Source organism: Chelonoidis abingdonii, chromosome 22 (assembly GCF_003597395.2).
Source record: "Chelonoidis abingdonii isolate Lonesome George chromosome 22, CheloAbing_2.0, whole genome shotgun sequence".
Taxonomy (NCBI): Eukaryota; Metazoa; Chordata; order Testudines; family Testudinidae; genus Chelonoidis; species Chelonoidis abingdonii.
Window position 1 is genome coordinate 19,593,695 of NC_133790.1, and position 15,483 is coordinate 19,609,177.

At 46.2% G+C, this 15,483-nt stretch overlaps 2 gene segments (V, D, J or C); both read right to left on the reverse strand.

Moving 5' to 3' along the window:
- Positions 1-629: 629 nt before the first annotated feature.
- Positions 630-5,165, reverse strand: LOC116815932 (immunoglobulin lambda constant 1-like). The segment is given in 3 exon segments: positions 630-1,268; positions 3,901-3,964; positions 5,106-5,165. Coding segments are annotated over 3 exon segments (447 nt in total).
- Positions 5,166-8,209: 3,044 nt separating this feature from the next.
- LOC142045840 (immunoglobulin lambda variable 3-21-like) overlaps positions 8,210-15,483 on the reverse strand; it is a 100,785-nt gene continuing 93,511 nt past the window's right edge. The window contains 2 exon segments of the V gene segment in view: positions 8,210-8,475; positions 11,572-11,615. Of these exon segments, the coding sequence occupies positions 8,210-8,475; positions 11,572-11,615 (310 nt within the window).

A 15,483-nucleotide genomic window follows, 5' to 3' on the forward strand; every position in this document is an offset into this window, starting at 1 on the left:
ATAGAGTCATCTCCTTTGGTTGCATCTAACCTGGGCACTTGGAGTCCTTGATAACTCTCCCGTGGGAACTTGGTTCCCAGTGGCACCTAAGCGCTGCTGTCTGGTATGTCCATTGTATCTGCCCTAAGGGGAAATAATACCTCCACACGGTGTGTGGTTTTGATGCAAGACACTTGTATTTAAGAGTCCAATAGTGTGAACTGACTCATCAGAAACTATGAGCAGCCTAAAGCTATAAACCTCAGAGAAGCGTGGATTGTTCTGTTTTAATTGTAACTAGAGCATTCGCATTACACAATCAAACATCTCTGCATTCTGTCATCCTTGCTCATTTGGAATGTATCCCATTTTACTCTGGGATTAGCCCCATTGACTTCAATGGGATTTAGGCAGAATTTGGTCCTCTGTAATTAACCAACAGAACTTGCTTCAGAGGGGAGTTTCTGCAGTAGGGACCCCTGGGTTTGGTGTTACCACCTTAGATCAGATCAATCGTTAGCTCTTCTATGACTCCCAAGGAATAACATGGCAGCTCTGTGCTGTTAACATTCATGCAGTAAGTAGCTAAGAAAAAGTGTAACGCGAAAGAGATTCAGAAGCAGAAGGATGAACATTTGGATGATAAGGTACATGTTTTATTGGAAGATAATGTAAATAGTTCAAATACAGTCAGTAAGCGTGAAGAGGACAGGAGAAGTTTAACTCTGCACAGACACAGTGATAGCTGAATGTTTCTGGTTTTATTAATATCGTAACGAGGCTGAAGCAGGAAGGACATTTTCAGGGAATGCAGAGGGGCAAGAGCAGTGGGAACATGGGAATAACAGCAGGTATCAAAGGGATCACATAAAACAGGAAGTAGTTTTGCTGGAAATCAGCATTTTGGTTCCTGGCTCCCTTGGGAAATTCTCTAGTGACTGACATGGGAACCAGCGGAGCACCCTGTTAAGAACACTCCGAGCTCTTCAGAGACTTCTCGAAGTTCTTCCCATCGTGTGTCACCTGGCAGGTGTAGGTCTCATGGGTCTTCCACTTTGATGCATCCAGAGACAGGTAACTGCTGGCCATGTACTTGTTGTCACTCTGTTTGGAGGGTTTGGTCGTCTCCACTCCAGTGGAGATCTGCTGGCCGTCAGCTTTCCAGGTGACTTGGACTGACCCTGGGTAAAAGCTGTCCAGTAGACACACCAGTGTGGCTTTGTTGTTTGTCTTTATCTCTTCTGAGGATGGAGGGAAGAGGTGCACGGTGGGAGATGCCTTTGGCTGACCTTCAAGACAAGGAAATTCAGTGTTAGAAAACCCAAATCCAGAAACTGCTAGTGCAGAATGTTTGACATTCCAGATCTCTGCAGTGTAACAAATCCAACCCTCCACAAGCGCTGTGGGCAGGATAATCATCTGAGATGTAAGATGTTGTTTTGGTTAAGGCGCAGGGCTGGGAATCAGGACATTTGGGACCCAATCCTTCGTCTTTCACATCCTTCCTGAGTGAACCTGGCCTAGTTAGTAACTGTCCCTATGCCTGTAGAAGGCAGATAATATCACTTGAATCTCTGAAGGCTTGATCCCGTATTCCTCTTATACCCATATCTCCCACTGACTTCATATAACTGCTCGGGCCCTGCCAGGTGTATGGTGTTGGTGCTAAGAAAAAATCAGCTGGTCTGAAAGTGAGTAAAGAATCACATTCCAATCAATACCCATTGGACATCTAGCAAGAGCCATTCACAAAGAGAAGCTGCAGCTGATTCTGCATTGTGCTGTGTTTTAGAAATCTAAAAGCATCTTTCTAAGGATTTTGGACTTATTAGTTCAGGGATATTTCTTAGGATCTAAGGTTTACTTAGAGATAATGTCTGTGGTTAGGGCACGAGAAGCCACTTCAGTGCACCCAGAGAGGAATCCTTATGGAAAAATCCTGTAAAATGTAATTACAAAGATTCCAATAGTATCCAAAGGCTGGGACAGGGGATCTAGACACATTTAAGACCTAGTTACCAAGTTAGCTTGTTGTTGAAACATTTTCAGAAGCTCGTTAATGTACAGAATCCTATATGGGACCAATCCCAGCCAAAGGACTCAAGCCAGTATGTGTCTAAGTGCCTTGCTGGATAGGGGACCAAGGTGAGCAAAAGAGACATTGCAAAATATCACAATATTGGTGGATTTCATGGTGGTACAGAGTAGAATCTCCTTGCATGATGTTGTGCTATGTTACTGCATGGAGATATGGAGACAATAAAGGACCTACTTGCTTAGGAATGGATGCAAAAGCTTTTGGGGAATTTTTAACCCCATAGTAAAAGGCACTTATCTTCTAACTGGGGCCAAATTGAGAAACTCTTCCTCATTCCAGGTAGCAAGGATGTCAGTGGGCCTGTTTGAAGAGCAAGGTGCTACTTAGCACAGGTAGGCTTAGTGTAGCCTGGGCTGTAGTTATTTCACACTTTACACAGATCAAAGCTACAAGCAATGTTGTCTGAGGTAGCTCAGTCAGCCCTGATTTACTGAGCCCTGGCTAGCCGAGATCTATCTGCTCCTCAAGGTTTTACTGTCACTGAAACCTGCTGGCCTAGCCAGCATCCTGGTCATTGAGCTCTGAGGTTGGCAGCTGGAGAGTGCAGCTTCTAGGAAGCCGTCCAGACTTTCCAGACTGTCCAGCAACCTCGTTAGTGTGCTCCAGGCTTGAGAGAGGCAATTAGTGCCGCCTCTTTCAAGCCCTCTTGCCCCCCTGGCTGCTCCAACCCCACCTCATTTATCTGTAACTCTCCATGTTTCATACGTGTTGGGTGTCCTTCAGCACTGTCAGAAAATCAGGGTTGAGTGGTATTTCCAAACTAAAATCCACGATAGCTACAGACATCCAATGTACAATGGAACCGATCCTCTGGGTCAGGAATGAGTCAGTCAGTACAATTACACTCACTCAGTGCAAGTGTGAATCGGTGTAGTTACATTACTGCCAAGGGAGCTACATTAATTTACACCACATGAGGATCCGTTCTTATATTTTTAAAATTGCATCAATGTCTTACCTCACTTTAAATTAGCAATTCTACAAATAGGGTTGGACAAAAATTGCCCATCAAATCTTTTTTTCAGTTGAAAATTCGGTTTTCATCTCAATGGAAATTTTTGCAGAAAGTGTTAAAAAATTTCTTGTTTCAAATGCAAAATCTCAAAACCGAAAGGTTTCTGCAAATATATAGGGTTTTTCTTTGTTTTCAGTAATTATTGATAGAAAATATTTTTCAATTTTCTGCTGTGAATTTAGACAAAAATATTTTAATTTTTGATAAATTTTTCCAGAAATTGAAACCCATTTTGTGCCTAAATTTTACCAAAATGAATAGTCTTCAGACTACTCCAGAAGATCAGATTTCAAATCACAAAGGACAAATTATTTTTTCCTATCACATTAGATTTCCAGGGATTGTACATCTATCTTAAAGAGGTTTAGGTGAGTTTTGGTGGAGATCTATTGAAAACAAAGGGATTATGTTGTTTTACCCTGGCTGAGAACCTGGCACTTGGTTTCTTTCACATATGGACTTAAGAAATGTCTAGTCCGTTAAAACAAAAGACAAGGTAGAAAATATTTTAGGAGGCTCGCACCAGTTATTTAAAAATTGGGACCTGACAGCAGGATCTTCATAGATTTCATGGGCAAATTCAGACACCTGTTCATTGGGAAAAGATGAGAAAATCCAGCATGGGACACGTGCACTCTACTCTGACTATCCATTGATTTAATATTGTTCTCAACACCATATGAAGGTATGTGTATAAAGGGAGAGGAGACCCAAGCCTAGGACTAAGAGAGAAAAGGAGATAAAAATCATGGAAACATGACCGGATTGGCATTGAGAAGAAAAGCAGGTGAGTAATTCAGTGACTTACCAAGGACGGTCAGCTGGGTTCCTCCACCGAAGATGTTCCACAGTGACACACGGCTGTTCAAAAACTAGTCCCAGTTGATGGCAGGGAGAGATCTCCACCACTGCCCACGATGGGGAAAATAGACATGGGACAACTTCTGCTCGCTCTCCATGAGAGCAAAGGTTCATTGTTTTTGGAGAAGCTCATAGTACAATTGATTGAATGAAGATCCATTGGGAGGTGAAGCAATGGAGTATTCTTTGGGAGAGCTCATATGGGGCCAAATCCTGGTCCCAGCATGCAGCCCACGTAAGAGAGCAGAAGATGGTCTTGTACTTAAGGCACTGGAGTGGGAGTTAGAGTAAAATCCTGGTTCTGCCACAGACTGACTTTGTGCCCTTGGGCAAGTCACATCATTTCTGTGCCTTAATTCCCCATCTGTAAAATGGGGATAGTACTTCCCTATTTCACAGGGGTGCTGTAAGGATAAATTCCGTTATGGCTGTGAGATGCTCAGGTATGACAGTGATACAGGTCATAAACCTGCCTAGATAGACACACAGGATCTGTGTGCTAGGCAGCTGCTACTGCACTCGATTCCACTGCCCCTGTGCTCCCCCAATGCACACCCATGGTCTGGGGATCTGCAGGTACCTCTAGCATTGCCTGGATGTGTTGCTGTGGATGGTTCTCATGGATCTCCATCTAGCACCATTGTGGGTGGAGGAGGGGACGCAGAGAGCGTTGAATTGGGGCTGCTACACTGTTGGTCCTTTCACTGCCAGCTGCCCCTCGTAGGTCCCCAGGAGGGAGGGGCTGGCAGATTTCTTCGGGATGCTGATAGTGAACACACTGAGCCACGTTCAACCCTGATGAAATTATAGTGACTTGTGAGAATTTTACCAGAGAAGAATTAGGCCCATTTGCTGCCAGTATTTAATGTATCCAATCGTGTATTTCATGTCGGGGATACCCCTGTTTCCAAAGCACGTCTGTAGCCCACACCCCTGGGAGCACTGGCTTCTCTACAGACATAGTGTAAACACTATCATAGCGTCACACCAACAAGTGTCAGCAAAGAAACAGATCTGCAATGTGGGGCTGCGTGTGTGTGGATAGGAAACCAACACCACATGCTGTCCTCATCTCTCATCCGGATAGTGCAGCCTTTCCTGCACCTGTCAGTGAGAAGCTATGACATCCCATGACACGTGGTCCTGCCTTACCTGATCAGGATCTGCAGATAGTTCAAAGGGCCAGAGGTCACTCTGAAGAAGCTGTGTCATGATGTTCTCTCTTGCATTTGGCTGGTGAAGTCTCCGCACTGGACATGTAGAAGGAACAAATAAAGAATGCTCAAGATCCATGTGCCATGAAACCGATCACCACCATCTTCTGCTGGGACCCTGTTACTACCAATACAAGCAATGTTGGGATCAATGTCCAGTGTGCAACAGAGATCAGCACTTTCCTGAAGGGAGCCCCCATTTGCTTTAGAAATTAACTCAATGCCACCAACAACAGCCACTTGCTCTGTATTTCCCAGCTGTTCTCAGCAGTAAATCCCTGCGCTGTTTCCCTGGACAGAGCTGCCATGAGACTCTCACTATTGCTGGGCTATTCCCTGCCCCTCACCTTAGGAGAGAAGCTCTGGGGCCTGCTGCCCAGCAGAGTGTGGGTGTGTGGGGCCCCTCTCACCAAAGGCAGGGCCAGTAAACATCTAGGCTGTGAGCTGTGTCCATGCTCAGCTGGTTTATTCTGAATTAAACCAGGGCACTGGACCCTCCCTCTGACTGTAAATACAAACTCCCCTTAATGCCTGGTATGTGTCAGCTCAGCACAGCCAGGGGAGTGAATGGTACCAGCCTCATTTCCGCAGCTGAAGCCAAGAGGGATCATATGCTGTGTTTAACAATTGATCCAGCACCTACTGATGTTGGTGGGGAAGCTCCTGTGACTTGAGTGGTTCCGTCTCAGACCCCCAGAGAATTCCCTGGGTAATGGAGGGCAGGCCTGAGCCACTAGCAAAAAGGCCCAAGTCCCATTGTCAGAAGTGACTTAAGCACTTGGGCCGGACTGTTAAAGGTATTTAAGCACCTAAATACCTAAATAAAGGTATTTAAGCACCTAAATAAATGTACAGGGAGGCACCTAACAGGATTTTCAAAAGCACCTAGCTGCCAAACACCCATTCATTTCAATGCCTTTTAATTCTGGCCCTTAGGCTCCTGAATCCTATTGACTTTCTGTTGAACTTAGAGTTCTAATGGAGTGAGTCATTTTTGAAAATACTCTAAGTATTTCATGCAGTTTTTCAGTCCATTCGTCAGTCTATTGCAGTTCACATGTGCAAGGGAACAGGACCAATTCCTAAACATTGAGCAAAGGAAGTTAATCTCTTTCCAGAGTCTTTTTGTCAATCAAAGTAGTGTTAAAAGTCAGCGCGCACCAATAGGTTCTGGCAGCCAACTCTTTATGGCACATGCTCACTCTCCCTCTCTCCCCTGCCACTCACACTCACACTCTCACACACGCTCTGTCTGATCCCTTCACACAGATCCTTGCATTGTAAGCTCCTGAAAACTTCTGAGAGCCATTGTCCCCTCTGTGCTCTGCACACTTTTGGTGTTCCACAAGTCCATCATCTGGAAATCTTAACACATCCACCCACCCCTGTACTTGGGGTGCTATGTCGGGGTGGTGGTGCAGTGGTGGGACAAATAGGTGTGGGGATGTTAAAGATACTTATTTAAGAAACCATCATTCTTTAAAACTCATACATAGTGCAGTTCTCCCCAGCTCCCCTTCCCTCTTATTCATTTCTGGAGGAGGTAGAAGTGAATGGCTGGCCTTCCGTCCGTCCACCCATCCATCCATCTGCATCCCCATATTGTGAGTGTCAGATCCCATTGTGCTGCCACCAAATATCTGGCATAGGTGATACAAATGTATCCCTTTACCTCAGGGGCCCATGGCTGTAGGAGAACCAGTATTCCAGAGTCTCCTTTGGCTGGCTGGCCCAGCACGGTTCAGAGGTCCATGATAAACGCTCTCCAGAAGGTGAGTTCCCAGCTGTACATACGGTGCATGCTGCTGTCTGGGAAGGGTGGGGCAGACTCCCAGGTGCTCCTCAAGAGTATCCAGTCTCATATGCAACATGAAACTTATCCCTGGACCTCCAGCATCATTTGTGGGTTTTAATGGGACACAAACTGTCTGCTCCGGCCCATCAAGGCCCAAACTGTGCAACACACAAGACGTACTAATGGCCCCAGTAGTGCACCGAGAGAATCCCAATCATCAGGACTGGTCTGATTTAGTTCTAAATAATGATGCTTTTCAAGTGTAATATCTTGAATCTGAAGGCTCCCAAAGCACTTTACATACTTACACAGCTGGTCAAACTGGACATAAGGATCACTGCCTTCACCTGTAGTTGAAATACAGGACCTATTGCATAGTGGCCAGCGGCACTAGTTTATTTCAGGCAGATTTCCCTGTACAGCTGAACCTGGTGAGAAGGCCGGTTGGGTGGGCTGAGAGCTGTCACCCAGCTTGGTGTTGACAGGATATTAAAGGCCACTCTTCCAAAGAGGGGTTTGGGTCTCTACTGACCAGAAGTAGCCAGGAGCTCTGTTTACATCCTATCCCAGGTAACCACCATCAGCAGTGTCGTGCCTCTCACTCAACGGGCCAGATTTGGCCACTTATTCCCCTGAGTATTGAGCTGTTCAGCCAATAGCCCATTGATTCCAATGAGTCTACTTGAAAAATACTCAGGGAGAAGCAGGGAGCTGGAATCTGCCTCATGCAAAGGCAGAGGATGACTCAATACTAACTCACAGAGCAGGCTGCTCTCTGCAGGGCTAGTGACCCAGCTGAGCATTAACCCAGCCTATAAAGAAAACCATATTAGCTGATAAAAGGTAAGTTTATTTTATTGGAAGAGAAGGTGAATATTGCATTTAATACACAAGGTGGAAAAGGGACAGAAGAAGTTAAACTCTTCACAGTCACAGCTATAGTCAATTTTTTCTGATTTTATTAATATCATAACAAGGCTGCATCAGAGACTAAAGCAGGAAGGACAATTCCAGGGAATGCAGGGGGGTGAGAGGAATGGGGACGTGGGAATAAAGACGGTGTCGTATGGATTGATAAAATCCCCCACCTAAAATAGGAAGCAGATTTGCTGGACATCAGCATTATGGGAATGCTACGGACAGATCCTGGCTCCCTTGGGGAACCCCCTACAGACTGACATGGGAACCGGTTGAGCCCTCCCACTCTGAGCTTCTTCAGGGACTTCTCGAAGTTCTCCCGTCGTGTGTCACTGGCAGGTGTAGCTCTCATGGCTCTTCCAAGCTGATGCATCCAGAGACAGGTAACTGCTGGCATGTACTTGTTGTCACTCTGTTTGGAGGGTTTGGTCGTCTCCACTCCAGTGGAGATCTGCTGGCCGTCAGCTTTCCAGGTGACTTGGACTGACCCTGGGTAAAAGCTGTCCAGCAGACACACCAGCGTGGCTTTGCTTTTTGTTTTTATCTCTTCTGAGGATGGAGGGAAGAGGTGCACGGTGGGAGATGCCTTTGGCTGACCATACAAGACAAAGAAAACTCAGTGTTAGAAACCCAAGATAGATGGATTGCCAGTGCAGAATACAAGAAATTCCAGATCTCTGCAGTGCAACAAGTCCAACCTCTCACAAGCGTTGTGGCAGGGGTAATTATCTGAGGTGTCTCCTGGTTAAGGCACAGGACTGGGAATCTGGACACTTGGGGTCCCTTCCTAGTTCTGCCACAGGCTTCCTCTGTGAATCTGATGAAGTCACTGATCTCTCTGCCCATGAAAGGGGATCACATCACTGAACTCTCCGCACACAGGCTTTTTCTCAAGGTTTATGTGTTTTTACATATTTCTAAAGTGCTGAGACACTTGGTGGAAGATGCTGTAGAAGTGTGAAGTATTATCAGTATTGTTTCCAAGCTCCCCTTTGAATTCATCGTTGGTCGGATATGGAGAAATATGACTTCTAAACAGCTGGCAACCTAGGCAGTTTGCACAGAATTCCTCATTATTAAGTGCTAGATTTTGATCCCCTTCCTCACATACAGTAGCACCTTCCTTCTCAAATGTTGCTGTTTAGTGCAGATAAAGGTGCTACTCATTGAATTAGCTCGGAAGATATTTCCATGGTGAAAACTCTCTCTCTCTCATTTCTCAAGAACAGACTATCTGCGTATGAGATAGTGAGAGCCATTCACAGAGAAAACCTCTAGGTCATTCGGCCTTGTGCCCATCTCAGAAATATAAAAACAGCAGATAAGTATTTCTCTAGGACTACGTTCTATTTATTATTTTGGGGCTATTTCTTAGGGTCTAAGCTTAGAGTTTAATTTGTCTGTTCTGGCCTTGGGGGCTGTTTTGCAAGAGGCACAGAGGAATCTGGGGGTAACCCCCATTTTTCCTAATGAAAGAAAATGCTATAACAGATAATTACAAAAACAGTAGGATTCAAAGCATAGGAAGGAGAGCTACATGCATTAAATAGTGTTTTATGGAAAGCATTTTAAAATTCTGTACAGTTTTAAGAGAGTTTGTTTTTGAACCATCCTATGGAATTCCACAGCAGGGATAAATTCTCTATTCTGCCAAGTGGGTCAATAAACTCATTGTTGAATTCTCATTGTCTATCTGGGTCTGTAGGTCTCTCTGCTAAGGGTCAGATCTTCTGATTAACACCTGGGTAACAAAACAACCTCCTACCACACTTTGGTTGCTTGTTCCTGGTGCTGAACAGCCAAGTTACCAAGCAAGCTTGTTGCTGAAACATTTTCAGCAGCTGTAAAGTACAGACCCGTTTATGGGAGCAATCCCTGCTACAGGGCCCAATCCAGTGTGCGTCTGAGCGCTTTGCTGGATGGAGTTGAAGAGAAGAGGAAAAGGGACTTTGCAAAATCCCACAATGAGGGTTGATTTCATTGTGGGCACAGAATAGATTCCCCGAGGCCCTAGTCTGGTGCTGTGTAACTGCAGGGAGACATTGAAGGCACGACCTGCTTATGAAGGGCACAAAATTTTGGGGAATTTTTAAACTCTTGATAACATTTATGCACCAGCCTTGTCGCAGGGGCCAGATTAGGATGCTCATCCTCGCGCCAGGTTTCATCTTACTCCACAGGTGGTTGGTCCTGTGTACATTAGTGGGACTGTATGAAAAGCAATTTGTTACTTGGCATGAGTAGGGCTGTCGCTGTCTGGACCTTAATTATTTCATGTTTTTGTAGGTTAAGGCAGCCAGCAGTGGTGTTAAAGTCAGGGCTGACAATATTAGCTCACTGAGCTCTGGCTAAGCCAGGTCCATTAGGTCTCCAAGGCTGTTCTGTAACTGAAGCCGGCTGGTCCAACCAGTTCCCTGATCACTGAGCTCTGAGCTTGGCAGACACAGAACCCAGCCTCTAGGAAGCCGTCCAGCCTTTCAAACTGGCCAGAAACCTCATTAGTGTGCCCCAGGCTCGACGGACACAATTAATGCAACCTTTTTAAAGCCCTCTCCTCCTGCAGGCTGCTCCAGCCCTAGTCTGTATAAATAACATCTGGCATATTTCAAAGGTTTTGGGTGGGGTTGGGTTGCATTTTTAAACTGAACTCCAGTGGTAGCTTCAGTCATCCAAGGTACAATGGAACGGATCCTCTGGGGTCAGGAGTAAGTCAGTCAGTGCAATCAGACTCACTCAGGCTAAGTGTAAATCAGTGCATCCATTGCTGGCAAGGAAGCGACATGGATTTACATCATATGAGGAGCTGCCTTCTATTTTTCAAATGTTATCAGTCACTTGTCTAGCTCTAACTGAACAATGCTACATATAGGGCTGGTTGAAAATGACCCATGAAAATTATTTTCAGTGGAAAATTGGTTTTCAACTGCATGACAATTTTTGTTGGAAGTATCTGCTTTTCTCAAAAAAATTTTTTGGCTGAAAATCCAAAAATGGAAAAAATTGAAATAACTGAAGCATTTTTGGTTTTCAACTTGAAAATGCTTCTTTGGGATTTTGGACCCATTGAGCTGAAAATGATTTTTTTTGTTTTGCTTTTCCTAAAATTATTAACCATGTAAAACCATATTTTCTGCCCAGCTCTCAGTGCTAAGCATTTCCCTCCAATGGTCCCCGAAAAATCAGATTTTAAATCACGAGAAACCAATGATTGGACACCTGTCTGTAGGATTTTGGGATGAGTTATGGTGGAGCTCTGTTGCAGACAATGGAGCTAGGACAGTGCAGCACCTGAGAACCTGGCTCTGGGTTTCTTTCATACACTGACTAACACCTGGTGCTACTGAGAAATAGTTCATATCTTCAAAGAAAAAGAGGGAAAATCTTTTCCTTAAGGGGCTAACACTAGGTCATCATAACTGGGGACCCAGTGGCAGAATCTCAATAGGTTTCATGGGCAAATTCAAACTTCTCTTAATTGGCAAAAGAAAACAAAACCCAGCATGGACTATGTACACCTGCTATGGACTATCCAGAGAGACTAAACATTATTCCCAACACTGCATGAAGGTCCATATATAAAGTGAGAGGAGTCCCGAGCCCAGTGTGAAGACAAAGAACTCAGGAAAAAAAAAACATGGAAAATGTACAATACAGGCAGGAGAAGGGAAGTTTGTGAGTAATTCAGTGACTTACCAAGGACGGTCAGCTGGGTTCCTCCACCGAAGACCCACCACAGTGACACAGGGCAGTACAAAAACCTGTCCCAGTCGATGGCAGGGAAAAGTCACTACTACTGCCCAGGTAGGGAAAAAGAAACACGGGACAATTTCCATTGGCATCCCATGAGAGTGCAGGTTTATCCTTTCTGGAGAAACTGATCACACAATCGGAGGATTGAAGATCCATTGGGAAGTGAAGCAATGGAGTATTCCTTGGGACAACTCACAAGAAGGCCAAATCCTGGTCCCCGTACACAGCCCACGTAAGAGAGCAGAAGATGGTCTTGTCGTTAAGGCATTGGAGTGAGAGTCAAAAGACTGAGGTTCAAGTCCTGGCTCTGCCAAAGACTTTGTGCCCTTGGGCAAGTCATCTCATCTCTGTGCCTCCATTCCCCACCTGTAAAATAGGGGCACCACTTCCGTACCTCACAGGGTGGTATAAGGATAAGTTCTATCATGTCTCAGAGATGCTCAGGCACAACAGTGGTTGAGGCCGTAAAGGTACTGAGAGAGAGAAGCAAAGGAGCTCTGTGTTCTGCTACCGTGCTGGGTTCCTCCACTAAGGCTGTGGATCTGCCTGCATGTTTGTGCGGCTGTGGCTGGAGCCCATGGAGAACGGTTGTGAGTGCTGGAGGCATGTACACAACTGGACTGTGTGTTGGTCCTTCCACTGCCATTTGGCCATGACAGGCCAGTACTGGGCCAAATTCATCACTGGTGCGATTGTAGTGACTTCAGTGGAATTGTGTCATGGAAGGAATGAGGCGCATTAGCTGTCAGTACTGAATGGATTCAGTGGTGTATGTTATGGATACGATAACAGTATTTAGAAACTGTGTCCGTGACCCCCCCACCTCTTGGAGCACCAGCATCTTTCTAGACATAATTAATGTACAGCATGTCCCTGTGACCCACCAATTAGTGTCAGTGAAGAGACAGATCAGACATGCCAGGGGCTGCACGCCTGTGGATTGGATGCGATCCAAACCACGTGCTGTCCTCATCCACTCTCTAAATAGTGCAGCCTCTCTGCACCTGTCCATGAGAAGCTAAGACATCCCCTCCCAGATTGTCCCAACTTACCTGATCAGGATTTTCAGGTGGGCCAGGGGACCAGTGGGTCACTCTGAGTCACTGGGCACAGCCCTTCTGCACGGAGCTGCATCATGGCATCCTGTGTTCAGTCTCAGCTGAGCCATGCAGGGGGCTGGTGACGTCTCCACATTGGATGTGCTTGAGGAATGACTCAAGATCCATGTGCCATGTAACCGATCACCCCACGCTCTGTCTGAACCCCAGCAGGCGTTACTGGACCAGGTGCAGGCATTACTGGAAGCTAGGAGCCAAGTAGGATGCTCAGAACCTTTGGTGCTTGTAAAAGCCATGTCCATTGTTCAGCTGGCATATGCTGGAAAATGCTCCTGCCCCTGTAGGTACCAGTACAAGGCAATGCTGGTATCAACAGAGAGCATGTCTGCTCAGCCTATGTCCAGTGTGCAGGGGTGGTTCTCACTTTCCTGAAGGGAGCCTCCCAGTTGCCTTTAGAAATTAACTCAGTGCCACCAACAGCCATTTGCTCTGTATTTCCCAGCTGTTCTCAGCAGTAAATCCCTGCGCTGTTTCCCTGGACAGAGCTGCCATGAGACGCTCACCATCACTGGGCTATTCCCTGCCCCTCGCCTTAGGAGAGAAGCTCTGGGGCCTGCTGCCCAGCAGAGTGTGGGTGTGTGGGGCCCCTCTCACCAAGGGCAGGGCCAGTAAACATCTAGGCTGTGAGCTGTGTCCATGCTCAGCTGGTTTCTTTTGAATTAAACCAGGGCACTGGACCCTCCCTCTGACTGTAAATACAAATTCCCCTTAGTGCCTGGTGTGTGTCAGCTCAGCATGGCCAGGGGAGTGAATGGTTCCAGCCTCATTTCCTCTGTAATGGGCCGCAGTTGAAGCCAAGGATCATGTGGTGTGTTTAACATGTGATCCGGCACTTACTGAAGTTGGTGGGGAAGCTCCTGTGACTTGAGTGGTTCAGGCTCAGATCCTGGGTAATGGAGGGCAGGCCTGAGCTGCTAACAAAAGTGCCCAAGTCCCATTGTCAAAGTGACTTTAACACTCCAACCCAAGTGCTTAAGGTATTTAAGCACCTATATGTACAGGCAGCTAGCTAGCGGGATTTTGAGAAGCACCTGTCTGCCAAATGCCCATTCATTTCAATGCCTTTTAAATCTGGCCCTTAAGCTCCTGAATTCTATTGACTTTCAGTTGAACTTAACTTTCTATGGAGTGAGTCACTTTTAAAAATACCCTAAATATTTCATGCAGTTTTTCAGTCCATTCATCAGTTTATTGCACTTCACATGTGCAAGGGAACAGGCCCAATTAATAAACGGTGAGCAAAGGAAGTTTAATCTCTTTCCAGAGTCTTTTTGTCAATGAAGTAGTTGTATAATCAGCGCACGCTCTGGTTTCTAGTAGCCAACTCTATGGCAAATGCTTGCTTCCCCCTCTCTCACATATGCTTTGTGTGAGCTTCTGAAAATTTCTGAGCACCATTGTCCCCTCTGTGTTCTGCACACTGTGCTCTGCAAATTATAACCTGGGATTCTTATACCCCTGCCATGTACAGACGTGTGTGTGTGTGTGTGGGGAGAGGGAATGGTGGGACAGTGGATCTGGGGATGCTAAAAATAATTTGAAGTTTAAGGAACCTTAATTCTTTCAAACTTCTCCATATTGCAGCTTCCCTCTGCTCTCCTTTCCCCTTATCCCCTTCCGTAGGAGGTGGCAGTGCATGACTATCCATCCATCTGTGTCACTCATGTTGTGAGTGGTGGCACCTCGGTGGGATTCAACAAATATGTGGCATATGTGATACAAATGTATCCCTTTGCCTCTCTGGCCCAAGGACTATAGGAGAATCAGTGTTTATGGATCTCCTTTGGCTGCCTGGCCCAGCACTGCTCAGGGGTCCATAATAAATGGTCTCCATGATGCAAATTCCCAGTTGCACACGTGGTGCATGCTGCTGTCTGCCCCTTGGAGTATCCAGTCTCACATTAAACTGATCCCCCAGCACAACTGTGGGTTATTAATGGGGGACACACTGTTTGCTCTGGCCTGCCAAGGCCCAAATTGTGCGGCACCCGAGAAGTATCACAGGCCTGAGTGATTCCAGAGAATCCAGATCATCAGTAATGTTCTTATTTCATTTGAAAAGTATCTTGAATCTGAAGGCTCCCAAAGTACTCTAACCATTTACACAGCTGGTCAAACTGCACATAAAAGTCACTGCCTTCCTCTCTGGCTGAAACACAGCAGGTGTCACACAGTGGCCATAGGCATTAGTTTTTAATTCAGGCAGATTTCCATGTACAGCTGAACCTGTGGGGAGGGGGGGTTGGGTGCATAGGGAGCTGTCACCCAAGTTGGTATTTAATATCCTGCCATATGCCACTCATCCAACAGGGTCCTTTGTGTCTCTACTGACCAGATTTAGCCAGGACCTCTGGTTACAGCCGATCTCAAGGACCAGCCTGCAGCAGCATAGTGCCCCTCACTCAATGGGCCAGATTTGGACACTTATTTCCCTGAGTGTTGAGCTGTTCAACCAATAGACTATTGACTCCAACGAGGCTTCTTGAAGAATGACTAATGCTCAGGGAGAAGCAGGGAGCCAGAATCTGCTCCATGCGAGGGCAGAGGATGACTCAGTACTAATGCACAGAGCAGACTGCTCTCTGCAGGGCTAGTGACCCAGCTGAGTATTGACCCAGCCTAGCCCTGCTGCTCTATTGAGAGTTGCCAGGATCCCAGCACAAGCAGGGCTGGCTGCAGACCCACGGGGGTTGCGTTACGCTCTCATGCAGCCCAGTATCACCCGGGGATTCCCT